Genomic DNA, 26286 nt, shown 5'->3' on the forward strand with positions numbered 1-26286 from the left:
AGCTTTCATATAAAAGGTATAAATTAGTTTCATAATAGGGGTGTGTACATTGGATACTTTTTCTTCCATTCTTGTGATACTTCGCTAAGAAGAACATTTTCCAGCTGCATGGCTCCTTTTCCAAGTAGAATTTTAAAATCTTTGTTTCTTCATAGATTTGAATTTTTATGAAATTTTTAGTGATGTAGTTTACTTTTGCATGTTTCTAAATGCTGAATAAACAAATGCACATGGCACAAATGGCTCTGTTGCTTGCCTCCTGCACTCAAGAACAGGACCATTAGACCCACACTAGCTACTGTGGGCAACAGGCATCCACACGGTTGAAGTCCATAGTCCAGGGTCAGTTTGCTGAGTTTGACAGCAAAATATGTGAACGGATGTGAGGCTGTGCAGTGTCCTTCTTCATCCCCAGGCTCCAAAGTTCCCTGGCTCCATAGGTCCATATGCTATAGTTGGGTTGGCTGGTTGTATCAGCCCTGAGGATGTCTGTTCACTAGCACATTCAGCCCATTTTCATTTACTGAATTAAATGACATATTAGCAGTCTATCTGCTGCTGTGTCCTATGTTCTACTTTTTTCCTAAGAGCACAGAGAGTTCTTCAGATATATTCTTGTCAATAATTTTTCATTAGTTGGACAGAGTAAGTTTAGAGGTCTTAAACTTGAGGAGGTTTAAATTACATGTGTAATTGCACAAAGCTCCTTTATTAATCCAAGCCTTTTTTTTTTTTTAAGTACAGAGTCTTACTTTATCGTCCTTGGTAGAGTGCCGTGGCATCACACAGCTCACAGCAACCTCCAATTCCTGGGCCTAGGCGATCCTCCTGCCTCAGTCTCCCAAGCAGCTGGGACTATAGGTGCCCACCACAACACCCAGCTATTTTTGTTGTTGTTGTTGCAGTTTGGCCGGGGCCGGGCTTGAATCCATCACCCTCTAATCCAAGCCTTTTAAATCTGACACTGGTGATAGTCCTATATCTGTGGTTGCAGGTAGGGAGCACACCACTCTTGGTATACTAGTTCTTTTGGTCTTCTAGTTCTACTGTATGCTACATACTTGTCAAAACAATCCAAAATCTTAGTTTGCTACTAAATATCAAATATGGTCCCATGTTCCAACTGAATTTGAAAGACATCAGTATTTCTCTCTAGTTCAGATGTTTTTCCCAGGCTTCATCTCCACATACCTGTCTTGAACATATCTAGATAGTTGAATATCTTCACAATTAAAATACAATTTGCCAAAAAAAAAAAAAAAACCTATGGAATGTTTCATGAATTTGTATGTCATGAATTTGTATGTTGCACAGCTGTGCTGACCCACCCCCCACTCCCACCCCCAAGCGAGCACTGCTGTCCATCCTGTGTTTCCTTCTGTCCTCTCTTGCTGCCTTCTGGGTCAATGTGTTTTGTTTCTATTCCATCCTCCCCTCCCCATTCAAAAGTGTGATTCTCTTTGTTCTTTTGGTATAATCATAGCGTGCATGTAAGCCCAGTAAAATCTGAAGTTCACAATTCTGTTCTTGTCTCAAAAAACAAGAGGAAGTTAGACTCCATTAACCCCATTCACAGGCACTGTGTTGACGTGATACCACACAATTGGCATCCTGACTCTACTCGTTTTTCTGTAGATGACTACTCGTCCCCACTGGTGTCAGTCCCCATCTCCCATGCACTGCCTTCCTTCACATCCCTCATTCCTTCCATCCATTTCAGACCTTCTGAAATCACCTCTGTGTTATTTGAGGTCTGTTCTTCAAAACTGAGGTGACAATCTGCTGGGGGAAAATTTTGTTGGTTATCATTTTAAAATCTTATGTATTTAGCCCTTTAGTAAAAGGTATTTTTTGGCTTGGCACCCAAAGCACAGTGGTTGCAGCACTGGCCACGTGCACTGGGGGTGACAGGTTCAAACCCGGCCCAGGCCTGCTAAACAACAACAACTGCAACTACAAAAATAGCTGGGCGTTGTGGTGGTGCCTGTAGTCCCAGCTACTTGGGAGGCTGAGGCAAAAGAATTGCTTAAACCCAAGAGTTTGAGGTTGCTATGAGCTGTGCCCCCAGGGCACTCTACCGAGGGAGACATAGTGAGAATCTGTCTCAAAAAAAAAAAAAAGATATTTTTGTTGAGTAAAACATTTAAGGTTGACCATCGTTCTCTCAGCATACACATATAACTCCCCTGTAAAAGCTTCCACAGCTACTAATGAGGCAACTGTTAGCCTCACTCTCCTTCCGAGGTCGGTTCTCTGTTCTGTTCTCATTGCTCTGAGTCTTTGTCCCTGGCATTTTGCAATTTTACCATGATGGGTCCAGGCAGATGATCCTCTGATTTATCCCGCTTGGAATCTGCTGGGCTCTAAAGACTACTGTCTAACCTTACTGCCTGTGACAGCCAGCCTCCAAGGTAGCATCCAGTGACTCTCATGTCCCAGCATTCACAGCCTTGTGTTGTCCCTCCCACGTTAAATAGGGACCAATGTCAATGAAGGGTATTGCAGAAATGATGGAATGTGACTTCCAAGACTTAGACACCTTCAGCCTCCACCTTCCTCTCTGTTCACTATGGGGGGGCAACACCAGGCTTGAGAACACTCAGGCCCCTATGGGGCAGGGCTGAGGCCTCCTGCCAACGTCTAGCACTTACTGGGCAGCCCCATGAGTGAGCCACTGTGGCAGCAGTCTCCAGCCTTACCTGAGCTTTCAGACAACTGTCCCTCTCCATTGTGAATATCACCTCCTGAAAGACCCTAAGCCAAAGCCACCTAGCTAAATAGCTACCAAATTCCTGATCCTACAGATAAAACACTTTTATTGCTTGGGTGGCGCCTGTGGCTCAGTGAGTAGGGCACCAGCCCCAGATACCGATACCCAGATACCGTGGTGAGTTCAAACAAAAAAATAGCCAGGTTTTGTGGTGACTGCCTGTAGTCCCAGCTACTTGGGAGCCTGAGGCAAGAGAATCACCTAAGCCCAGGAGTTGGAGGTTGCTATGAGCTGTGTGATGCTGTCACGGCACTTCATCGAGGGTGATAAAGTGAGACTCCGTCTCTAAAAAAAAAAAAAAAAAAGCTTTTATTACTTTAAGCTGCTAAGCTTTGGGGAAACTTGTTATGCAGCAATAGATAATTCATACATTTCCAAAACACTATATACATTTAGAATAAAATTTTCAAGATTCATGAAAAGTTTGTTTTTTAAAAAATAGGGACTGCACTGAATTATATGTGGGAAACTGGTTTAAAGCATTACATCTGCTCAAGCAATTATATGGTACACATATCCAAGAGGTATTCTATATGTCACCCAGTGACATTTTATAGTGTTTTTCATAGATATTGAACAAGAACAGATTTATTTCCAAAAATTTCATCATTTCTGTTGGGCCCACCAAAGTGAATGCAGCCCACTTTTCCATTTCATTTTCTGACTGGTTATTTTTAGTGTACTAAAAAACTATCAACCAGCTCAGCGCCTATAGCTCAGCAGCGATGGTGCCAGACACATACACTGGAGCTAATGGGTTCAAACCCAGCCCAGGCCTGCCAAATAACAATAACTACAACCCAAAAATAGCCAGGCATTGTGGTGGGCACCTATAGTCCCAGCTGAGGCAAGATAATTGCTTAAGTCCAAGAGTTTGAGTTGCTGTGAACTCTGACCCCATGGCACTCTACCCAAGGCAACATAGTGAGACTCTGTCTCAAAAAAACAAAAACAAAAAACTATTAACCACAATCAAACTCCCTCTTTTATTCATATTCATATATATTTTTTGGGGGGGGGGAGACAGAGTCTCAGTCTGTCACCCAAGCTAGAGGCCATGCCATGGTGTCATCATATCTCACAGCAACCTCAAATTTTTGAGCTCAAGCAATCTTCTTGCTTCAGTCTTCTGAGTAGCTGGGACTACAGGCACTTGCCACAATGTCTGGGTAATTCTTCTATTTTTAGTAGAGATGGAGTCTTGCTCTTGTTCAGACTGACCTCAAACTCCAGAGATCAAGTGATTCTCCTGCCTTGGCCTCCCAAAGTGCTGAGATTACAGGCGTGAAACACTGCCTGGATAGTTTTTGGCCTTTTACAGATTTCCAAATTCTTTCATCCTTGAGTTACAATTTTATTTATACACAACTCGACTTATTCAATATACAATCACTGAGCACTATGTGCCAGGCACTGTCCTAAACACTGTCTATGAACAAACACTGGGTCCTGCTCCTGGCAGGCACACACAAGCGAGTGAGAACATCACTCTGGTGATGAAGTTTGGCACTACTGGATGTGTCTTGTTATTCAGGATTTTTCTTTTTTTAGTTTTTTTTTTGGCTGGGGCTGGGTTTGAACCCGCCACCTCCGGCATATGGGACTGGCACCTTACTCCTTTGAGCCACAGGCGCTGCCAGGATTTTTCTTTTTGGAAACAGTCTCACTCCATCGTCCTGGGTTGAGTTCCACAGTATCACCATAGCTCACAGCAACCTCAGACTCTTGGGCTCAAGTGATTCTTCTTGCCTCAGCCTTCCCAGTGTCTGGGACTATAGGAAAACGGCACACTACACCTGGCTATTTTTTCTTTTTTTGGAGAGATGGGGTCTTGCTCAGGCTGGTCTCAAACTCTTGAGCCCAGGCAATCCACCTTAGCCTCCTAGAGTGCTGAGATTACAGGCACAAACTACCAATTTATGCCTGTAACTGGTTCATGGGTTCTTTTCCCTCTCCTGGTATGAGGGTGAGGCTAGTGCCATGCCAGCAGCAGCTCTGGGCTGTTGAAACCTCATCACTGGGCATGGCTTATTTGGCTGGGGCCGGGTTCAAACTCGCCACCCTTGGTATATGGGGCTGGCACCCTACTCACCCAGCCACAGGGTACCACCTGATCTTTATTTTTTTGGTGAGACAAGAGTCTATGTCACCCTCAGTAGAGTACTGTGGCATTACAGCTCTCAGCAACCTCACACTCTTGGGCTTAAGCTATTCTCTTGCCTCAGCCTCCCAAGTAACTAGGACCAGGTACCCGCCACAACGCCCAGTTGTTTTCTTGTTGCAGTTGTCATTGTTTAACTGATCCAGGCCAAGTTTGAACCCACCAGCCTGGGTGTATATGGCTGGCACTGCAACAGTACTATGAGCACGGAGCTGACCCATTGTGACATCTTATAGTGACCATCTTCTATGCTCATGCTGGGTATCCTGCAGCACTCTCACTGTGGGATTAGGTTCCTTCCTGGTTTCTCTAACATTCAACTCCCTGCTGGCTTTGCTTCTCTTTCCTGGATGTTGGTACTTTGTTTCTTCTAAGTTTATCATTTTCTTTCCCACTTTCCATTCTCCAGGTGATTCATTTATATTCCAACCTTTTTACTAAACATTCCAAAGCTACTATGTTTGTCAGAACAGTTTTAAATTTTTTCTGAATGTTCCTTTTTATCCACAGTTCCCCCCTTGTTTTATGCATGGAAATGTCTTCTTTTCCATTCCTGAGGATTTCACTCTCATGTTCTGCTGGGATTTTGTTCCGTCTTACCTATTTCTCCCATCTCCAGGTCCTCATCTATGGTCACGTTAAATGGGAGAAGCTATGATGCCACCCAGAGCTCCATGGAATGGAGACTATTGAGTATTATTTGAACAGGGTGGGTGCAGCAGTCAGGACGATTCTGGCAACAGCTATCTGTGAACGTCTTCCTGGGAAGGAGCCGTGTCCACGGCCCAATGCCATCCGTTTGCAGCTGGATTTCCAGTCTTCCCAGCACTGGGTGGACCACACTGAATGGCCTTGCGACCTGTGGGCTCTGTGTTGCTGTTTGGAAAGTCTCACCCTGTCACATAGGCTGGGGCACAGCGGCATCACAGCCTGTTTTGCCTCAGTAGTCCTCTGTTTTCACACATTGCTAAACTTCAAAAGGCCACCCTTTTGGTGTAATTTACCCAGGGTTTCTTCTTTCACTTTTATGGTTTTCATTTTTCTACATTTAAACCTTAGATAAAGTTTGTATTGGTAATCGTTAAGATGGGGCTACAACCTTTTTTCTAGATACCAACGGTTTCCCAGCATAATCTGTTGGGAAGTACATCTTTTCTCCATTGATTTGAAGTACCATGTTCATCCCATGCTGTGTCTGCACATATTCAAATCATTTCTGGACTTTCTATTTGGTTGTGCTGTTCATGTGCTATGTGGCTAGGTCCCCACTAGGAACTCCTATCTGCTGGGCTGAGGCTATCACGGCTATCTTTATTTTTCCATTCGAACTTTGACCAGCTGGGTGGATGGAAAAAGACAACTTTTACTGTGAATTATACCACACTGTAAAATGCCTTTGGGAGACACTTCCATGCTGGTAACTCCTCTCCTAGAATGCGGTGTCTCTCCCACATCTTTGTTAATTCCTTGGGGTTAAAGTTTCCCTCACATGTGTTTAAGTTTATTTCTGTTGTCAAATGCAAACTGGTCTTTTTCCATTATCTCTCAGAGTCTGCTGTTTCTATCTACAAAGGCTACTGATTTCTGGGTGGTCACCAGCACCCTCATCCTGAACCACCTGTGTACAGATTCCAGATTACCTTGGACTGACCATGACAGGCAGCTGCACTGTCTCCAGGTGGTGCTGGCTTCTGTCTGGTGCCCCTGGGCTGCTCAATCACATTGAAAGCTTAGAGTGTGGACAAGCGTGCTTGGTGGCTGTTTCAGCAGGACCCCATTGCATCCAAGAGCCAGCCTCCTTGGCTCTGTCCTAGCTCTAGTCTCAATCTCCTGTTGGTTGAATTCTTCCCCAGTTCTCCACCCCATGATTCCTGCCATCTTAAGAACCCGTGGTCATTTCAGCAGGACTGTTAAGAAGCATCTGTTGATGGCTAAAGCTCCATTCCTTGATGCAGACTGGACATTGGGTAAGGTCTCCTCCCTGGCCTCAGCCCAGGTCACTTGAACTCTAGAAGCATGTGTCCAGTACCATGTGGCACAGATAAGCTCATCTCTCCTGGGCTCAGGCTTGGAAGGCAGAGGGAAGGGTCAAGGGCTGGGTCAAGGGCTCCCTGGGAGGTGATACCCAAGAAGGGGATGTGAGATCTGGAGAACACTACTCCATGCCAAGGGAGTACAAAAGGTGTACAAAAAGGAAGAGCACTGCACAGAGAGAGGGTGACCCACTGTACCCCTCAGGGCCACAGCCAACAACCTAATCTCCTCCATGGGCTGGAGTGGAGGCGGCGGCAGAGGAACTCCACACAGGAGATCAAGCCTATGAGGGCTAACTGCATCCCCAAACCAGAAATCTGCAAGTTGGCAGAAATATATCAATGTCCTCTTCCCACCCTCCGTCACCAACCTCTCCCCTCTACTGCTCATAGCTCTACCGAGTCCTTCTGCCTCCCAGCTCATCCTTCACTCCCCCAATTACTCCCAGCCACCATTCCATCTCTTGGAACTGCAAATGTGGCTGAACTGCCTGAGAAGGGCCCCTGTGTATTTGAAGACTGTGGGCCGAACAGAGTCCTCTCCCAAATCCCTACATCTTTGCCCCTTGGACACAGGGCCCTGCATATCTTTCCAACCCTGTCCAGAATGGAAGCCCTGTAGCCCTGTCCTTCCTCCTGAGCAGCTCTTACCCAACACGAACTGTGTGTGCCATCTGGATCACCTATCTTGAGATAGAGGCCTCCAAAAGCTGGAGGAGCTGCTGGTTTAGTCCCTGCTGGAGTCCCCAGCATCCTACACCTGGTAAAGGCCTTATAGACATTGGGGCCTGAAGGACACAGCTGGGTAGACACGAGGGGGCTGTGGAAGGAAGTCCAGAAGCCTTCCTTTTCCCATTGCGTTTTAACCTGAATTTGTGACCTCGGTGAACACACGTGCAGACTGGCACACGCGCCTGTGTGGATTGACAGCTCCCCACACTGACCTGGCTGCAAGACCAACACTCTGACCAAGATTGCCCTCAGATGCCTGGGAGCCCTTGGATTGAGCTCATCACAGCCTAAACCCATCGTGAACTGGGTTTTGAACCTCCCCAAAGAGGGAAGTTGGGCTGCCTTGGCTCAGGGGCATATCCTCAGGGCCAGCAGTGTGTGGCTACTCTCTCCACTGCCTTGGTGCAAAGGTGTTTCCGGACTGGGGCTGTCACAAGCTACTAGGAATGTTTTGGTCACAACTTTCTGTGACAAATCCTCCTCCTGAGAGCTGACCTACCTGGAGGGAGAACAATGTTCCTGCAGCAAGGGTCTTCTTTCCCCTCCATGCTGTTGCCCTCTCGGCGTACGGTGGGGGCGTTTAGCACTCTTACCTGAGGCAGGTGCACTCTGTGCTCTCTCTGCGTCCAAGAGAGGCGAGTGGCCCACTGGCCTGGGAGGCAAGAGGGGCGCAGGTGCACCTACGTGCCCATCCAGGAACGTGGGGCAGAACATCCCTCCACTAGCCCCACTGTCTGTTTCTCATCACTCCTGATTCAGCCGTCTCCTAAGGCCTAAGCGGCCCCTCCCCCGTGCCCACCTCACCAGCCCACCCCAAAGCCAGCTCCTGGCATTTCCACAGATGAGCCCCGGTGGATGGAAGGGAGGTGGCCTGGGCCGGAGCTTCCTCTGCTTACCCAGTCCTCCTGAATGCTGCTCTGGGCACTGGACTGGACCCAAGCGGCCACCGGGCCCACTGGGGACGAGGGCTGCCTGAGCTCTGGGAAGAGCAAAGAAGCCGGCTTCCTTCCTTGGGGAGGCAGCTCCTGGCCGGTCATAGTCACCCCTAGCAGGCTCCTGATCTGCGCTCCACTCTTTGAGGAAGGAGCTAAAGCTGGCCAGGCAGGGCCTCCAAGACCGCCTGTGTCCTCACCACTACCCAGGCCCCCTGGGCAGATGGAAGGGGAGCCTTCCAACCGCCCGGCAGACACTGCGGGGTGAGCCTCGGGCCGGTAAGCCCAGCGGCCAGGCGGCGCGGGAACTCCCGCTCCCGCCGCCCTCCCCCACGCGAGCCCCTCTCTCTGCCCTGCCGTCCCCACTGGCGGACCGCTACGCCTCCGCGGGGCTCCCCGAAGGCTCCAGGTCTTCCGCGCCGACTCCCGGCTTCACCAGCCCCTCAGCCCACGCCGTACAGCGCAGCACCCGCGCGCTCTGGCACTGAGGATCTACACGCCCGTAGAGAATGGAGACCAGCGCGCTCCTCACCCCTCCCCCGGCCTCTGTGACCTCAGCGCCGCACTGCCGGGCCACACCCGATCCCCAGGCCCGCACCCTCCACGCCCGCTTTCTCCAGGCGGTCAGAGCCGGCGGCACGAGTACGCGCGATGCGCTGTGGGGCGGGGGGACCGGCCGGCAGCGGATTGGGGGAGGCCAAAGCGAGAGTGGGTGGGGCTCACCGCGCTTCGCCGCAGTGTGCACAGCGGCGTTCGCGCCGGAACTTCCGCTCAGGAGGACCCACGCCGCGCCTGCGCCATGGGTGCACTGCCTTCCAGGCTGAAGCCCCGCAACGTCCGTCTCCGGCACGCGCCGGGCCTCCCTGCGGCGCGGGCACAGGCGAACCTAGGGATTGATGGGGACCGCCGGCGGAGGGCCCTCAGATTTCTTCGTGTGGCAGCAGCACCTTGGAATAGTCCACATGGTTACATACGTGGCACATTAGTCTTGTTTCCCCAAAGCCACGTACACGAATCTTGTTTCCAGTAAAAAAAAAAAACAAGAAATATGTACACCCTAGGAACCGAACAGTGTGACGTGACCCATGTGGCAGCACCGACCCTGATGGGACTCACAAAGGGGCCAGCTCTTTTGCCTGGACCAGGGCGGAGCTGGCCCAGATCACACTGGACACCGACCACTGGTGGAGCCCCTGCTTCGGGGGTGGAGGGATGTGGCCCAGATGCTCTGGACCGAGGTCCAGGGACGCACATCCACCAGCCTCCACCTCACCGGCACAAGGACTGTCAGGTGGCTGTGGTTTCTAGTCACCCTTAAGGAGACAAAGTGCTTTTCCATGTACCTGGATCACCATTAAGTATTGAGACAGACTTAAGGACCGTTATTTCACTTCCAAGAAACATAGTCAACAGCGTCCGTTCTGATTTACCTATGCAAGTTTCAACTTGCTCAGCTTATAGGTGTTGCTAGGAGGGCTTTTTTCTGTGGATTTTATGTTCCTTCATTTTTGTGTATTTCAAAACTTTCATAATGACCTACGTATCTTTGGAACATCTCCATGAGGTGGGCAGTGGGAATACAACCACCCTATTTTCAACCAACAGGGAAACAGGCACAGGGAAGGGGCAAGCATAGCCGACGTCTCTACCTGACTAACCAGGCCCAGGGCATGGTGCAGTGGGTTGGACGTGGTTCTCAGGTATAGGACAGACCAACAGCTGAGATCTGCCGGCTTGGGGCACACAGGGACCTCCCGCTGATAGATGGAGGTTGTACCCATGTTCTCTCTCACGTGTGTGAGAATGAGCATGGAGTTGTAGAAACCAACAGGGAGAGTGGAGGCCAGGGCAGCCCACTGGGACGCCTTCCTCTAAAAGCTGCTCTAAGGCTAAAGCCAGGTCAAATGAGTTTTCACCATCTCTTTCCTGCTGAGTACAACCATGGCAAAGAAACTGAATGAGCGTAACAGGCTCTGCAGCCAGAAGGTTGCAGGAATGAGAGGGAAGGGCACTTGTTTTTGAGCCTCAGCTGCGAGGCCAGGGCCTGTTCCCTTACCCAGACATTTGCAGTTGGGGCAGAACCTGCAGGAGGACCAAGGAGTGACAAGGAGGGCCCCCTGCCAGGGTCCTGCTCACAGCACTAGCCCTGAGACCTTAACAGGGATGAAATGACCCTGATCAGCCACTGCAGGGTGGGGGAGGGGGCAGGTAAGAAAAGTGGGCCATCTGTCACTCCAGAGAAGGCAGGCACCCACCAGTGGCTCTGCTGCTGTTCTCAGCCTGTCCTGTGCTTGGTACTTTTTTTTTTTTTAGCACAGCCTTGGCCAGCTCTCCATCCCAAGAAACAAGGCCCAGAGCCCCATGTGCCTGTGAAGGCCACAGCTTTCAATGGGACAAGAGCTGGGTAGGCTCTTTGTATGGAGACTCCAGGGTACATGCTTGTTGAGGAAGGCAGGACTGAGGGAGCAACCCTCCCCCGTGGGACAGTGGGTAGCACTGACAGGTGGCAGTTGGGTTACCTCTCACCTACTGTGTGGCAAGGCAGATGCCAGCCGGAATGGGACCCAAGTGCAAATTAATGCTCTATGGAGCCTGTCCTAGAGAAGCACCAAGTCCTGCAGGGGTTACCTGGCTATAGCCATGGCTCTGAAGGGACAGCCTCTCTGGTCAGGTCAACCTGCTCCAGCCTTCACTGGCCACATGGCTCCTGCACATGACATGCACACATCTCACAGCTGTCCCTTCATGTACAACCCCAGATCTCAGCTCACATAGCTGGCTCTATATGCACCCAGGGAGCTGAAGGGAGCCAGGGGGAGACTCAGACCTGCCCTCAGACACCTCTGTCTCTTGGACTGGACTCTGGGACATTTGCTAGGGCTGCCTAGAGCCTTGAAGGCCCTGTGCTTGCTGAGATGAGGGCAGTGACATGGCACAAAAGCAACAGCAGCATCTCACAGACAGCCTGAAGGCGCCAGAAAGTAAGTATGGTGGGCAAGGGCTCAGGGAAGTGGGACAGATGTCTGCTGGCTCTGCCCAACTCCACGGGGACTTCAGAAGAGCAACATCTATTTGGCAGCTACATTTTAACATGTATTTAAAAGCATTAAAAATACCTGCTACTATAAAACCTCCGCCATGAGGCTGGAGTTTATTGGGAACCTTATTGGGAACCACGAGTGGGTGGCACTGGGGGTGGCTCTCAGGCAGGTGGCTCTGATGGATAACTCAGGACACCCCCCACCAGGGCATTTAGTGGGCCCTGGGCTCCTCGGCCTCTGGCCACCAAGCTCTGTGGCCTGTGCCTGACCCAGGCTCCCTGAGGAAGCGGAGTCTTGGTTTGGGGAGGGCAGGACATGAAGGCAAGAAGCCCCCTGGCTTGTGGGGGTCTGGGTGGCTCCTGAGGCCAGAGCACCTGCTGCAATCCTCAACTTGGCCTCCCAGCCACCTGCCGGAACTTTCTGGTTAACAAGCAGAGTGGTCACTCCTCCCAGCAGGGAGCGGCCCGTTAGTTTCCAAGTTGTGAGCACATTCATACTTAAGACTGTTTGTCTTTGCGTTTTTAAGTATTTGTCTCTGTCGTAAACTGAAATGTTAGCAGAAATGTAGCTGGGCCCTCCAGGTGCAGTGGCTGCTGTGAGGCAGGACACTGATCCCCTTGGTTGAAGGAGTTAGACAGTGGCCTTGGAGTGTCCGAAGATGCAGATAGGGAAGTGCTTCACGTGGGAGGACCACTGGGCAGCCAGCTGGAAGAACTTCACATCACTGCACTCCACACCGTCGATGAGGACTATAGGAGAAGACGCCTGACTGCCCGCCCACCTGCCCACCAGACCTGTTCGGCCCACCTGGCAGGGTGGCTACCTGGTCTGGGCAGGCACCAACACCCTCAAGAACCCCCCGGCTCCAGGGGTGCCCTGCCCCTGACCCCACCCCAAGGCCACAATGGACCTGTGTCCTGGGGCTGCTTGTCCACACCATCCTCCCCTCAGCACTTGCCCAGGAGGGGTCACCATAGGCCCAACCCAATGCTCCCCATTTAAAACAAGACTCCCTCAGGGCAGCCTTGCCCAGGAAGGCGTCCTGAGAGGACAGGTTCTGAGAATGCCCTCTCTGAACAGCTGAGTGAAGAGTGGCTTTCCCCACTGCAGATCACACATCAGTATTTCAAAAATGCAAAAAGAACTGAAAAACTTTCTCAGAATTTGAAAAGCTAGTGCCTGCACATCAGTGCCTTAGCAGGGCATGCTGAGACTGTCATGGTGGGTTGGTTATTTGGGGAAATTTTTTGTGAGACAAGGCCTCACTGTCACCCAGACTGTAGTCCAATAGCAACATCACAGCATCCTGCAGCCTCTAACTCCTGGGCTCATCAATCCTCCTGCCTCAGTCTCCTGAGTACCTGGGACTACAGGTGCATGCCACCACACCTGGCTAATTTTTTGATTTTATACAGATGGGTGTCTCACTATGTTACCAGGCTGGTCTCGGACTCCTGACCTCAGTGGTCCTCCTACCTTGGCATCCCAAAGCACTAGGATAATAGGTATGGGCCATAGTGCTTGGCTATGTGGTAAAATTTTCAAAGTACCCCAAGACTGCTCTGAGCTCCTTCCATACTTTACTGACAGAGACAGAGAAACCCTGGTCAGGGAGCCCATGCTCACCCCGCAGCATGTTCTGCTGCTGCTTGGCTGTGCATATCAGACGGCTGATGCCCTCGATGCACTGGCTTTTAGATTCCACGTCCTTGTCCTTCGTCTTCTTAGGCAGAAACATCACTGGGAGGAAAAAGCCTGGCCGTGGTCTCATTGCTCGTTCAGGCCAGGCTGGCCAGCAACACTGTGCAGCTCGGGCAGGAGCGCAGCAGCCCAAGAGGGTGAGGGGAGCTGCAGGGGCTCGACTGGACACAGCCTCAGAAACCTGCTCATCAAGGAGGACACCCTCCTGCCCAGGGCTCAGGCCAGATGTGGCCCTGACTCTCAGTGCTCTCAGGGTGTGCACTCCCTGAAGCTGCCTGCACTCCCTACCCACCCCCACCCTGCCCCCGGCCACCCAGCCCGCTTGCCTCACCCTTCTTGTTCTTCTCCTTGGTGACCACAGTCATCGACATGGTGGGCGTGGCCGCAGCCTCACCGCTGCTGGGCAGCCTGCTGACCTGCAGAGACCGGAAGGTGCACTTGAGCGTGCTTTTGGCGGCGGGCAGGTCCTTCTTCTCGGCATCTCTCTTCCTGTCCGTGGGCTGTGCAGCCGTCCAGTAGTCCACCTGCAGCCCCATCAGCTCAGCGCCAACACCCTGGCTAGGAAGGCAGAGGGAGGTGCTCACAGATGCGTCTCTAGTCAGTGTCCTAATCACGGGCCATAAGTCACAGTGAGCACCCACTCTCACTTCCTGGACAAAGAAAGGCAGTGCTTAAAGCAGGCTCTGTGGAACCACCTGCATGCCCAGGTTACTCAGGGGTGTCCCGTATAAATAACAGAGTGCCAGCAACAAAACTGCAGCTTGGGTAGCTTGCCCACAAGCTCCCTGCACTGCCCTTGGAGTCTGGGGACCTTGCAGGAGCCAGCCCATGAGTGGCGCAGCATGGCAGGAGCCCTGGATGTCCACCTCCTAGTGCACCTGGCCTTCACCCTCAGGCTGCAGCCCCCAGGGCAGCTTGGTTCTGTTTGGGTGAGCTCCGCTCCAGGGCCTGGGCACCAGCTGTCAGAGCAAAGGCCTATCTGGACCTTCTGCCTCGCCTACTTCTAAAGCCCCAACTGCTGGTCCCTGTACTGCTCAGAGGGAGGCACAGGCCCCACATGGTTCTGTGGCAGGAGGTGGGCAACTGGGCTCAGCTGTCCTGCAAAGCCCTAGAGGGACTCCACCTACTCCTTCTTTTCCCCTGGGGCCAAGGAGGGTGCCTCGGGAGATGGCTGTGACTCAGGGTGGACAAAAGAAGTAGATGGAAGCACAGAATAAAATGGGAGCAGTGTGGTCCTTTACCTGGGGGAGGACAGGCCTCCGCTCACCGATGGGGAGGAGGGTGGGGTAGGTGAGGCCTCCTTGGCTGCAGGAGATGTGGATGGTGGCGTGGAAGATAGCACACCAGAACCAGAGGGGGCTGCATCATCCGAGTCTCCTTTGAGAAGTCAAAGGTCAGGGTGAGTCCACCTACTGCCCTGCCCAGGCAGTGTCAGGTCTCTGACCAGAAGGGGCTAGGAGGCCAAGTGGCCCTGAGCCTCAGCTTCCTGCTCAGGCTGGGAAGGCTGCCTGGCCTACCTTTGTGTGGGGGCCTCGTGAGGACAGTGGCTGCTCCCCACAAAGCCAGTCCCCTCCCAATAGAGACCAGCCCCCCAGAAGGAGGTACCCCGCCTTGAGGGCTGCTCCTCCATGCTAAGCAAAGCACCACTGTGAGGCCAGGGATAAAGCTGCTCTTGGGCCATAGGGGCAGGATGGCCCTCAGGACAAGAGGGATGGTGCTCTCTGGGCTCAGGGTTCCTACTAGGGTACTGGGACTACCTGACCTGAGGGCCTCAGGGTGGGATAGGGTTACCTGATGTGGCTGAGGATGGCTCCACAATTCCAACCTTCACAACCTAGAAAGCAATGCTGGTTGTGGAAGCTGTGGGGGTGTGAGCCAACCCCCTGCCTTGCCCTCCCCAGCTCACACCTTAAGGCTCTGACCCAGTTTGGCTCTTGCCTCCCCACGGCTATGGGCCAACATGTCCAAAACAGAGGCACTACCAGGGTGGTGCTGGCCCCAGCCATCTGTCCAGGTCAGGGCAGCATGAGGGGCAGACCAGACTGAAGATGCTTAGCCTCAGCAGGACTGCCCTCTCCCAGTGGCCAGTCCTCAAGGAAGTAAGAGATTATGTCAATATGACTGGCCAGGCCCAGCTGTATAGCAAGACAGGACCTAGTTAGAGGGTCTAGCTTGGAGGCCGGTGCTGCCCCAAAGCTGTGGGAATGGAGACAGGGTCTAAGAACTGTTAAGTGCAGTGTGGCTGCTGCTGGCTGTAGGTCCAAACAGGGCAACTGGCAGGGGAAGGAGCACCCAGTCCTGGGGCCCCTAAAAGACACCCACCCTAAGGTGGCCAAGGTCTCTTTCCCAAGAGGCTGGGCCAGGTGCCTCCATGCCCATGGCTGCGCTGAGACCTCGACCCTCTCCCCCAACCTGAAGACCTCTGCTTCCATATGGCAACACCTCCTACCCTAGCAGAGCTAGGGAGCCAACACCCCTGGGCCCACAACCGCTGTGGGACGGCACCATAAAGACAAGTCCCCAGCTCAAACTCATGAGGGCCTTTCGGGAATCCTTCAAAAACATTCTGACTGTAAAAGACATTTTGGCAGGTTAGTGGTTTTCAGAGCAGGGAAAGCAGGTAGTACTCACCCCGACAAAGGGAATGAACTTTTGAGAGGACTCCTCGTCAGGGCTAAGAGCAAGGAGAACAAATGGTTAGGCTCTCCTCGGCCACCTCCACAGCACGTGGTGCCCCGGGGCACAAGCAGCTCTCCTGGCCTCACCCTTTTCCACCCTGTCTTCCCTGGCCACCACAGGACACCTGCATCCCTTCCAATACAACACACCCATGTGCAAGACACGAGACCACAGGCGGCCAATTGCTGGCAAGGGAGGCTGGGGAGTGCAATGTGGGAGGAATCTGCATCTCCATCCTGCCTAATCCCCAGGGCACTGCTTGCACCCACCATGCCAGTTATTGCCTGTGCAATGGGGGAAGGGCCTGCTGCCTATACCCTGGGGCTCCAGAAGTCTAAGTCTTCTCCGGTGCCTAGGGTGGCCACCCCAAAGCCAGGGCCTGGAGATTTTCTCCCTGCAGTCAGTGCAATGTCAGTGCTAGTGTGAGAGGCCACCTTTAGTCATAATAAGGAGCAGCTGCTGCATCTAACAGAGCAACCGTTTCGTGCAGCCTGCAGGCGAGGCCTGAACAGGAAAAGTGCCTGGTGCTTGCTACAAGTTTTGCATAGATGTGGTTCTGCACAACCTCTGGCAGAACCACAGCCTCTCCTGGGAATGTGGTTACTGTTATCCACAGAGGATGCCCAGGGCCTGAGGGCAGAAGCCAAGAAACTTCAGAGATGTCTGCCTTCCTCCTTTGATGCACATGGCCCAAGCAGGAGCTAGTCCTGTGGTCCATGTCCACAACAGACTCCCACTGACCAGACCTCACTGCAGCCTGAACAGCACTCGCATGGGACCAGTGGCTGGCTCAGAGCACGAGGCTCTACCCACGGCTGAAGAGCACCCCCTCCAGACCTGAGAAAGGCCCATGGGGCAAGGAAGGTCCTGGGCAGTGGGCTGGGTCAGCCTTCTCCACCTTTCCTTTCCTTCCCTCCTTGGCCTCAGAGGCCCCCGTGACCGGCATGTAGGGAACACAGGTACCACCTGCCCTATTCCCTTGGGCAGGCTGTGTGGTAGCTGTTGCTATCTCCCAGGGCAGTTCTGTCATGTCCACTCCTCCTGTCTCATTTCCCCAAATGACTGAGCCTGATGAGTGGTGGAGCGCTCGAGGTGGAGACTTGCATGTGTGTGGTACAAAGCACAGCCACAGCCTCTGGCAGGCTGGCAGAGGCCCAGGGATAGGGCTTCCCTTTGGTTCCAAGGAACTGACTGCCAGGCCACAGGTGCCCCACAGAAAGTCCTATGCTAAACACCAATGTGGGCTTACCTAGCAATACCCTACCCCCCAGTGTTGTCAAGAGTCCTCTGCCAGACACCCGGCATGGCCGCCTGCCCTGGCACCAGCCAGCAGCCCCTCCCCAGGAGACGGTGGGGCAGAAGCTGTGCCCACAGTGTGCCTACAGTGTGCCTACAACCGAACAAGTGGCCTTCACCCAGGGGCTGGCCCAGATTGTATGGTTAGCGTGCAGCCGCCCAAGGCTGGTCCTAGCAGGCATTCCCGTCTTCACAGTAGCCAGCAGGGCCTACCTTCCTCCAGGTAGCCTGGACACAGGAGCCCTGGCAGAGAGCCCTCAGCACCTCCAGACCCACCCAGAAGGCTTAGCCAAGGCCTTGGCACATAACAGATGGATTCTGTCCATTGTGATGAAGAGGCTTGAGTTCTTAGCCTTCCCTTCACTGCTAAGAACAGAGTTGAAATGTGTTTTCCTCTACTATTTCAAGTACATAAAACAATGTGAGTCCTGTACTCATACCTGCCTCTGCCCTGATGACAGTTTGGGCAGCCTCGTGGTCCTGGGCCCACCCAGGCTCCACCCACAGCTGCCCACTGTTCTCTTTGGTAGGTCTGGCCTGAGTCCCTCCAGGTCCAAGAGGTCACAGAAGCCAGATAGGTGTCTGTTGGCCCCCAGACCATGAGCAGCTCCAATCCCCAGGGCCACTGGCCTCTGCAGGGCTATACCCCTCCCAGAAGAGTGGTCCTTCATCCATGTTCAGCCTTGAGGCCAGCGCGCAAGATGCCACGACACGAGGGTGTTGCTAGGACTCTCAAAGCCAAGCTGTGCGTCTGGGCCATGCAGACAGCACCCAGCACTAGACATGGGCTGGCGTGACAGGGGTGACAGTGGTAGCCGTGAGACCACTACCCTGACTTTGGGCACAGAGGGGTTGCCAAGGCCTCAGTGTGCCCTCAGGAGACAGAGCCATCATAAGTCTGGCTGATGAGGGCCGCCCAGGGCATGGAGAGCAGACACCCAGAGGTGTGCTCTGTATGGCCCCAGCGGCACTGTCTGGATGCCTGAGAAGCCCCTTCAACAACTCAAACTGGCCCTGATTTCTGGCCATCCACCCCCAGGTGAGCCTTATCCCTGACAGTCTGCAGTAGCAGAGAGGTGGGCGGGGACGCACCCCTACAGACAGTCCAGGTGAGCCCAGTTTGGAGAGGGGGTGGCAGATGCCAAGTGGGACTCTGCCAGGGAGTCTGTGCCCTCTGACAACCCTCTCCTAGCGCCCTGACTGAGCGCTCCGGGAGGACAAAGTATTTCCTCTATCCAGCCAGATAATGGCTGCTGCTGCCCACTAGCACTCTGGGCCTTAGCCAGGCCCAAGCTCTATCCAGGACTCCAGCCTACCCCAACCCAGACAGGAAGTGTCACCACTGTCACGCAGCAGCAGGGATAGAGGCACAGGGTGGGAATAGGCCAGGTTTCCTAAAGCCCTGGCTAGCTGCTTGGATGAGCCAACCCCAGGACAGACGGACGAGAAGCAACAGCCAGCAGCCAGTGCATGCTGCAGGCTCTCGTGCCACAGCCTACAGAGAGCAGCCGGTACAGCTGGCCACAGGGTCAGCAGGGAGGTCCCATGGCTGGTCTTTCTCTCCCGCTGAAGCTTGTTTAGCAGGATGGGTGGGGTGCTCAGATTCCTGTCTGTCTAGGGTCAGCCCCATAGCCTTTCATGGTCCCTGGTGCTTCTTGCATGATGGCCTCTGGGCCTGCAGTGCGTCCAACAAGGAGGCCCCCAGGGACCCAACTACTCTCCACGGGGGAAGGAAAGATGGGGCGGCTTTTCCCAGGACAGTGAGTGACTTACGACACAGGGCAAAAGACACATGGGCACTGGCTGTACATGGGGCGGGGCACAGCCGTGAGGCACCCAGCCTTGGGGCTTAGAACATGAGGGTAGAGCCATCTGGACAGAGCCTAGGTACTTTGCCACTTTACCCATTCAGGAGTCTCACTGGTCTGGCCACCTCTCCAGGTGAGCTGTGACAGGTGCTGGACAGCCCTCGTGGACCCTCTGCCAGCCCAGGTGCTGGGGGAAGGCCCCTCTGGGTGTGGCAGGCGGCTCTAGGCATGGCCACTAACTGTTCCATCTCCTTGGGTGCAGTTCTCAGCTTCTTGCCTTGACCTCCTCCTGGGGCTGTCAGTAGCTGACAGTGAGGTATGGGAAGCAAGGCTGGCCTCAGGCCACCTGGATGTTATGTCAGCCAGTGGCTTCCTGGCTGCACACACACATGCTGGCTCTCTGTCTGCTCCATCCAGGGTGTCCATTTAGGAGGTGGCCAGATATAGCCACCTTTAGTCACAGTGAGAGGTGGCCATATCTGGCCACTTCCTAAATGGACACCCTGGATGGAGCAGACAGAGGGCCAGCATGGCACAAACCCCAGAGGGTCCCTCTGCTGCTCTCCTGACTCAGATTAGGGGCTGGACCCTAGGAAAAGGCCTACATCTGCCTTTCAGAGCACAAGGACTCTGGCCTGATGGGGCCACCTCACCTGCTCCCAGCTTAAAGGAAGGGTGTCAGGGAGGGAAAGCAAACTCAGTCAGGGACTCTGCTAAACAAGCCTTGAAGACCAGCCTGGGGACAAATCAGGCAGGATGCAGACTTGAGCCATACCTTAGGGTAAAGTCAAAATGAAAATGCTTTTTCCTTTTTAGAAAGCCACCAAAAGAGAAAACACAGATAGTTAAGACGCTCTCAGGAACAGCGAGGGGCCCTGGGCTCAAGCTTCCTGGGGTCCCAGCGACTCTCCACCTGCCTGCTCTGGGGCAGCAGCTGTGAGCCCTACCAGACCCCCATGTGGGGTGGCACAAGGAGAACCCAGGACAGCTAGGTGCTGTTAGGCAGCTGACAGCTGTCTCTACCAGGCTATGGCTCAGCTCTCAGTCCAGGGACACCAGAAAAGTGAAAACACCCAGCTGTTTAAGGAGGTAGCACCAGGGAAAGACTGCTGGACCCAAGCCCAGGCTTTGGGCTCCCAAGCGTTGTTCATTCTACCCTGAGCCCACGAGAACAAAAGCTCAGCACTGTCTCTCAACAGGCCCAAGGATATGGCCACTCCCAGCCAGGATGCCCAAGCTGCAGGAGACATGTGTTTGGACAGAGTGGCTGGGCCACCACCGCCCTACTGGGTCCTGACAGGTGTCCTGCCAACTGTTACCATCGGGGACATCAAAGTGCACAAAACTGGGAACGGTCTGAAACATGCCCACTTGCTCTCATCCCATCTGGTGTGCACTAGCACACTGCTTGCTCAGTGCTTTCTGTACCTGCTACAGCCCAGACCCACTGTGTTACCTCTTCTGCTTGTAGGTCAGCATGGCCTCTGCGATGGGGAGCTGGTGGGCACAGTTGGCCCCTGCAATGTACTGCCTGACGCGTGCCACAATGTCCGGCGTGTCCTGCACTGCATGAGGGGAGGCAGTGGTGGACGGGGCTGCAGCAGTAGGGGACAGTTCCCATTGGGGGCATGATGGGTCCTAGGGCTGAGTGATGGCTGTGCTGGCTGCAGCTGAGGGACCCTCTGCACTCCACCCTTGAGGTGGTTCCAGGGCCAGGGCAAGGTCTCCTCCCCTTCCCCAGACAGGCCCCATATTCTCCAATAAGCTCTGAGGTTTGTAGAGGGGAGACAGGTGTCCCAGCTTGGCCCACCAGCCCATCCGCCCCAGCTCCCCAGAGCCTGAGCCTGAGCACGAAGCAGGAAGAAAGTCTGGGAGACTGGGCCCCACTGGAGGTGGAGGGTATGGGCAGGAGGAACCCTCTCCCCATACCAGCAGCCCTGGCCTCACCAGCACTCTGGGCCTCCAGCCTGCTGAACAGGTCCCTCCACGTTGGGTCCTGGAAGAAGTTGTTATAGCGGTAGTCGACGGAGCCTAGGTACCTTGCCACAGGATGGGACCCTGCACACCAGGGAGGGCTATCACCACACATGGGACACAGAGCCACACAGCCCCTCCCACTCTAGCCATGGAATAGGGCCGCTGCCCTCTCTGTCCTTTCCCTGTGCTGCACTAAGGATGCCTGCCCAGCGCCTACCAGGCACCCATGACCACAAGGCACTTCAGTGGCATGTCGAGCCCAAGGGGGCATCTCACGGGTGCGTGCGGGCAAGGTGTCACCTCTAGGTCTCAATGACTTGGATCACGATTGGATAAGTTTGTTTTCTAACGTAATGAGTTATATATGAATCAAAAAAATTAATAGAATTCAACTATACAACACCCTGATAACCCTGAAAAGGTTCATTACTGAGCACTGGATACCCATGCTGCGCGGCTCAAGGTGTCCTGGCACAGAACCCAAATACCCAGCTCAGGCTACCTGGGTGGGCACAGCCTCACCCAGGCCACCCCGCTTTGCATATGTAGTCAGGAGGCATCAGCACAGTATGCAGAGTGTGGGGAACAATGTACATCAAAGTGGTGCCCACCTGCCTAGCTTGCCCTGCCCACCCAGCCTCCCAGCTTGCCTCTGCCCATGCACCTGCCCAGCTTGCCCTGCCTGCCCAGCAGCCCAGCTCGCTCCTGCCTGCTCATGTCTGCCCCCTGGGAGGCCCAGGGCTTGCCAGATGGCCACCCTGCAGCCCTCACCCAGTGGGATGATGAGGAAGCGCATGTAGCCCAGCCAGTCAGGAGTCTTGTGGGACAGCTGCTCCACAAAGAGCCGCAGGATGGCACTGAGGTAATGCTGAGCCCCCGCCACTGCAATTTTCACGGGTGTTGGGGGCTGGGAATTGCAGTTGCAGCTGTGATTCCGGGTGGATAAGAAAGAGGAAACAGCAGTTCAGGGGAATTGTCCTCAGTCCAGTGACCACCCATGTGGAGCCCAGGGAAACTGCTAGAAACTGGGGAAGACTGGCCAGTGCCATCCTGGGCCACCCACAGCCTAGGGTTCTGGTATTCCCTATCTAAGGGCAGGAGGCACACAGGGTGGCGCCCAGGGGTGAGGCGTGGGACTCACTATCTCTGTATCCTAGAGACGATGGTGCTGAAGGCGGCCTGCACATCGGCTGCGGAGCACGTGCACACTACAGGGAGCGTGTGCCTCTGCAGGACGTCTGAGAGGAACTGGGTGGAGGAAAGGGCTGATGCTGACTTCAGCTCAGCTGCCTGGCCACCCCTACCTCAGGGGCATGTCCAAGCAAACACACCACTGGCTCTGGCACATGGCCAGGTGGGAACGCTGGTAATGCTGAGCCCCTGCCACCATGATATTCACAGGCAGAGTCCAGGCCCACTTTGTGCCCCACAGGCCCCTACCCACCTGCCCCTGCCAGTCAGAAGTGTTCACCAGGATGATGTTCTCAGGAAGCTGGTCATCAGAGATCAGGATGTGGTTCAGCTGGTCATATACTGTCTTCCGGGGGATCTGCGGATGCAGAGGGCCATCCACACAGGGAAGAGCAGTGATGCTACCCTCACCTCCCCAGGCCTGGTGCCAGCAGTGACCCCCACCGGCCCCCGGTAGCTGTGGAGGCTCGGAGCAGGTGAGGCTAATCACCACAGGAGCTGCCTAGGCCCACACAGCTGAGTGCTTGAGCTGCCCTGGACCAGGAGGGCAGCAGGAACCATTGGACATGGCTCTTGGACCCACACAGGCTCCCTGACAGGCTGGTCCTACAGCAGGAGGGCTCCAGGTTCCCAGTGCCCTGCTTCTCTCCACCCGCCCTCTGCACCTGCAGCTGGCTCCGAGACTCTGGGCAGCGTTCGTTGTCCAGGCTGTTGGCCCGCTCACTCTGCGGCCGCGCTGGCTGCCGCTCCTTCAGGGATGTACTCCGGCCCCGACGACCAGCCTGCTTTCCGTCAGACCTGTCAGAGCAGGGCCAGGCCAGGGGCTCACAGTGCTACCCATCACAGCTGCCCACAGAGGGCTGCTTCTCAATGGCGGGGCAGGAAGGACATCACAGATTCCTTGACGGGCAGTGGTTCCTTGGGCTGCCTGGAGGCGACCTGGCGCTCGGCTCTGATGGCGCCCCTGGGAGCCAGAGCCAGAGTTCACCCTGCCCGCCCAGATTAGGAGCTGGGGAGGAGTTAGTGCAGGCCAGGACTGGGCACTGGGGCCACCAGGATGACCCTTTCCCAGCACCCCCATCAGGTAAATGCCAGTGTCTACACTTGCTGTTTCTGGAAGATCCCAAATATCACAGAAATATGAAATCCAAATCTACAGAAGCCACCTGACCCTTGGACTCTCCGTAGGTGGGTGGGGCTCTGGTGGGGTGGAAAGCTGAGTTTGTAAGGATGGGGGTGCAGGCTTGTATCCCCTTGGCCCTAAGTAAGACCTCAGGCTGTAACAAGTGGTAGGGCAGCCAGTGACATATCACAGGGAGGCTGTGCCAAGTGTGGCTTACAAGGTACCCCCAGGATGCCTAATGCAACACAACACTTTAAACTGAAGCTGCCACTGGAGAGAAGATTGGGCAGGGGCAGGGGGACACCCAGCGACAGGAAGGGGCTGGTAGGAGCCCAAACAGGCTGCTAGGAACTCAGGGACTACCCTTCATCTGACCAAGATGGGGTGTGGGGAAGGAGAGAGGCCTGTGAGAGACCTTGGGGGCGCCCCCACCAGGAAGCCACACTGCCCTGTCCTGCCCCATCCTCCCTGGGCTTGGCCCACAGCAGGCTTCATAGTGAGCTGCCTCCCTAGCCCAGCTCCGCCCTCCGGAAGGAGCACTGCCCAGTGGCAACAACTGCCCTTAACTGGCTATAAGCACACATGGGGTTAGCCTAGCTCCCCAAGGCCTGGATCTGCCTGGCCAGGCACCCAACCCTGACTGGCAGCCCTCTGACCACCATCCCCTCCTGTGGGCCAGTATGGCTCTGGCCTACCCACTCACAGCACAGAACACCCATCACCTGGTGGAGGGGATGACCAGGGACTCTGTCTTGGTGATCCTCCCACTGGGCGGCAGCTTCTCGGTGAACATGTCCAGGGTGGAGGCCTCTGCCTCGGGGCTGTCCTCGGGCTGCACTGACGGCTCCCGGGACACTGCTAGACCCTGCTGCGTAGAGATGGAGGCCCTGTGAGACTCCCGCCCACAGGTGTGGCCCACTGGAGCTGAGGTGGTCCTTGGTCTGGGTGAAGGGTTTGGGCCTCTCTGGGCCTGTGAGCCGCTTACGAGGGCCACTGTGTCAGAGACGCCATCGCTTGGCCGCTTGCCTCCCAGGGACCGGGTCTTCTCAGGCATGTCAGCCTAGGGGGTAAGATGAGAATCAGCTGTGCTCAATCATGGATGCCAAGGCCACCTCACTCCAGGCAGAGGTGCTGGGGCTCAGAGGCAGCCAGGTAGATGAGGAGGAGGCATTGCAGGGGCTTGAGTCCAGGCCATGCCAGAAGACTCACCACACCACAGCCCAGCTGGGCACCTTCCCTCTGTGCTGGCCCCGCCCTACTTCCCTCCAAGGCTTGTGAGGACTCCCAACTCACTGGGCTGGGGGGCTCCTTGTGGCTCCGGGTGCTGTGGATGCTTCCTATCTCTGTCTGTGAGCTGGAATGGGACAGGCCCTCAAAGTACGGCCTGGCCGGGAAGAAGGGAGCATCACTTACCAGGTGCCCTACTGCGCCTGGGGGATAGCCTGGCACACAGCAGGGCTCCTATAGAGAAGTCAGCCACTGCAGAACCTGTGTGGTCACACCCTCTCTTGCCCTCCCCAGTGCAGGAGGGCGCAGGTCCCTTTAGATGCCAGGCCACCTGGAGGCTGCGTTTCAGCTCATCTACCTGCTTTGCAGTCACAGAAAACAGCACCCCAAAACTGGCTTTGACCCATTGTCAGCTGCAGGCAGGGCCAGCTCACTGGCCACAGGGGGACACGCACAAACCCCTCACAGAGGTAGTGTGAGCACAGAAGAGCTGAGAGCAGGGGCTGGCAGGTTCAGAGGGACTTGGAGGACTGTTTGCACCGACCACTGGGCAGGTCCCACACCAGTGTCTGGACTGCCACCTGGGCAAGGAGGCTCAGGACATGCTGCCCTGAGGGCAAGCACTTAGGACCACAACTAGGCAGGCTGGAGGACCAGGAGCTCCACCATGTGGGCCCCATCACAGAGCTTGGTATGGAGAGGTTTAGACTACACAGGCCATCCAAAGGAGCCATGCGAGCTGTCAGAGGCCCCTGTGAACCCCCATGTCTGCTTCTCTGCACTGATCAGGTTAAAAAGCAAAAAACCAAGTTGCCCGACCCCCTGCTCCAATTTAGCCTCCCCTACTTCTCTGTCCTACCACTTGCATTGCACCCCCTCAGCAGGCCAGGGCTTCCCAAGAGTCCATGGCCAAACTATGAGGCGGACCTGCCTCTATGACATCCTTCCTCCTACCCTGCCTGGTACCCCCTTCCTCCTACCCTCACCTGTCCTCACTTCTCTCTTGCTAGATTCTAGCCATCTGCTCCCTTCCTTCCTGCCTGGCCCAGGCCCTCCACTGGACAACTGTCCTCCCTCCTGCCTGGGCCAGGCCACCCCATGGATGCCTGTCTCACCCTCATGGAGGCATACCACTATCCACCCTCTGCCTGTATGGCCTCTGAAGCTCCCCACATGCTCTTCCACCAACTCTCCATGACAAAGCGCCATGCCCCTGCCCAAGCCAGCACCCCAGGGACCCTCCAGGCCCAGAGCACACAGCCCCCAGGCACTTGCCTATGATGGCAGAGCTACGTGGCCAGTGTTCCCCGTGCCTGCTGTGCATGGCACCTCCCATCTGGCCTGCAAGAACTGTCCAGGGGCCCTGACAACTGTGCCAAGGCTCAGCATGGTCTACCAGTGCAGGGGGGTGTGCAGGAAGCCAGCAACCTGCCCCCATCACTCAGGATGGCCCTGCCTGGCCCTGGCCACAGAGCTCATCTGTCCCCCATCAATCAGGACAGCTCTGCCTGGCCCTGGCTGCACAGCTCACCTGGCCCATCACTCAGGACAGCCTTGCCTGGCCCTGGCCGCACAGCTCACCTGGCCCATCACTCAGGACAGCCTTGCCTGGCCC

At 54.9% G+C, this 26286-nt stretch overlaps 2 protein-coding genes across 4 annotated transcripts in view; both read right to left on the reverse strand.

Moving 5' to 3' along the window:
* The window catches only part of TEX22 (testis expressed 22), a 15792-nt gene extending 6897 nt beyond the window's left edge, over nt 1-8895 (reverse strand). The window contains exon 1 of the mRNA XM_003803175.2: nt 8593-8895. Coding sequence (XP_003803223.1) covers nt 8593-8733 — 141 coding nt within the window. The 5' untranslated portion in view covers nt 8734-8895. The remainder of the gene's footprint in view (nt 1-8592) is intronic.
* A 2853-nt stretch (nt 8896-11748) lies between these two features.
* PACS2 (phosphofurin acidic cluster sorting protein 2) overlaps nt 11749-26286 on the reverse strand; it is a 55296-nt gene continuing 40758 nt past the window's right edge. For 2 of the 3 annotated variants that reach the window (XM_023508852.1, XM_012813614.2), the window contains exons 10-24: nt 24738-24828; nt 24430-24504; nt 24167-24312; nt 22987-23119; nt 22575-22679; nt 22272-22378; nt 21902-22056; nt 21101-21211; nt 20610-20718; nt 16002-16044; nt 15162-15204; nt 14612-14747; nt 13702-13928; nt 13296-13409; nt 11749-12418 (exon numbers count right to left, since the gene is read on the reverse strand). In XM_023508852.1, the coding sequence (XP_023364620.1) occupies nt 12300-12418; nt 13296-13409; nt 13702-13928; nt 14612-14747; nt 15162-15204; nt 16002-16044; nt 20610-20718; nt 21101-21211; nt 21902-22056; nt 22272-22378; nt 22575-22679; nt 22987-23119; nt 24167-24312; nt 24430-24504; nt 24738-24828 (1714 nt within the window). In that variant the 3' untranslated portion in view covers nt 11749-12299. The remainder of the gene's footprint in view (nt 12419-13295; nt 13410-13701; nt 13929-14611; nt 14748-15161; nt 15205-16001; nt 16045-20609; nt 20719-21100; nt 21212-21901; nt 22057-22271; nt 22379-22574; nt 22680-22986; nt 23120-24166; nt 24313-24429; nt 24505-24737; nt 24829-26286) is intronic. The other variant, XM_023508851.1, reaches the window with a different exon arrangement.

This window comes from Otolemur garnettii, unplaced genomic scaffold, assembly GCF_000181295.1.
Source record: "Otolemur garnettii isolate 467f Iridium unplaced genomic scaffold, OtoGar3 scaffold00283, whole genome shotgun sequence".
NCBI lineage: Eukaryota > Metazoa > Chordata > Mammalia > Primates > Galagidae > Otolemur > Otolemur garnettii.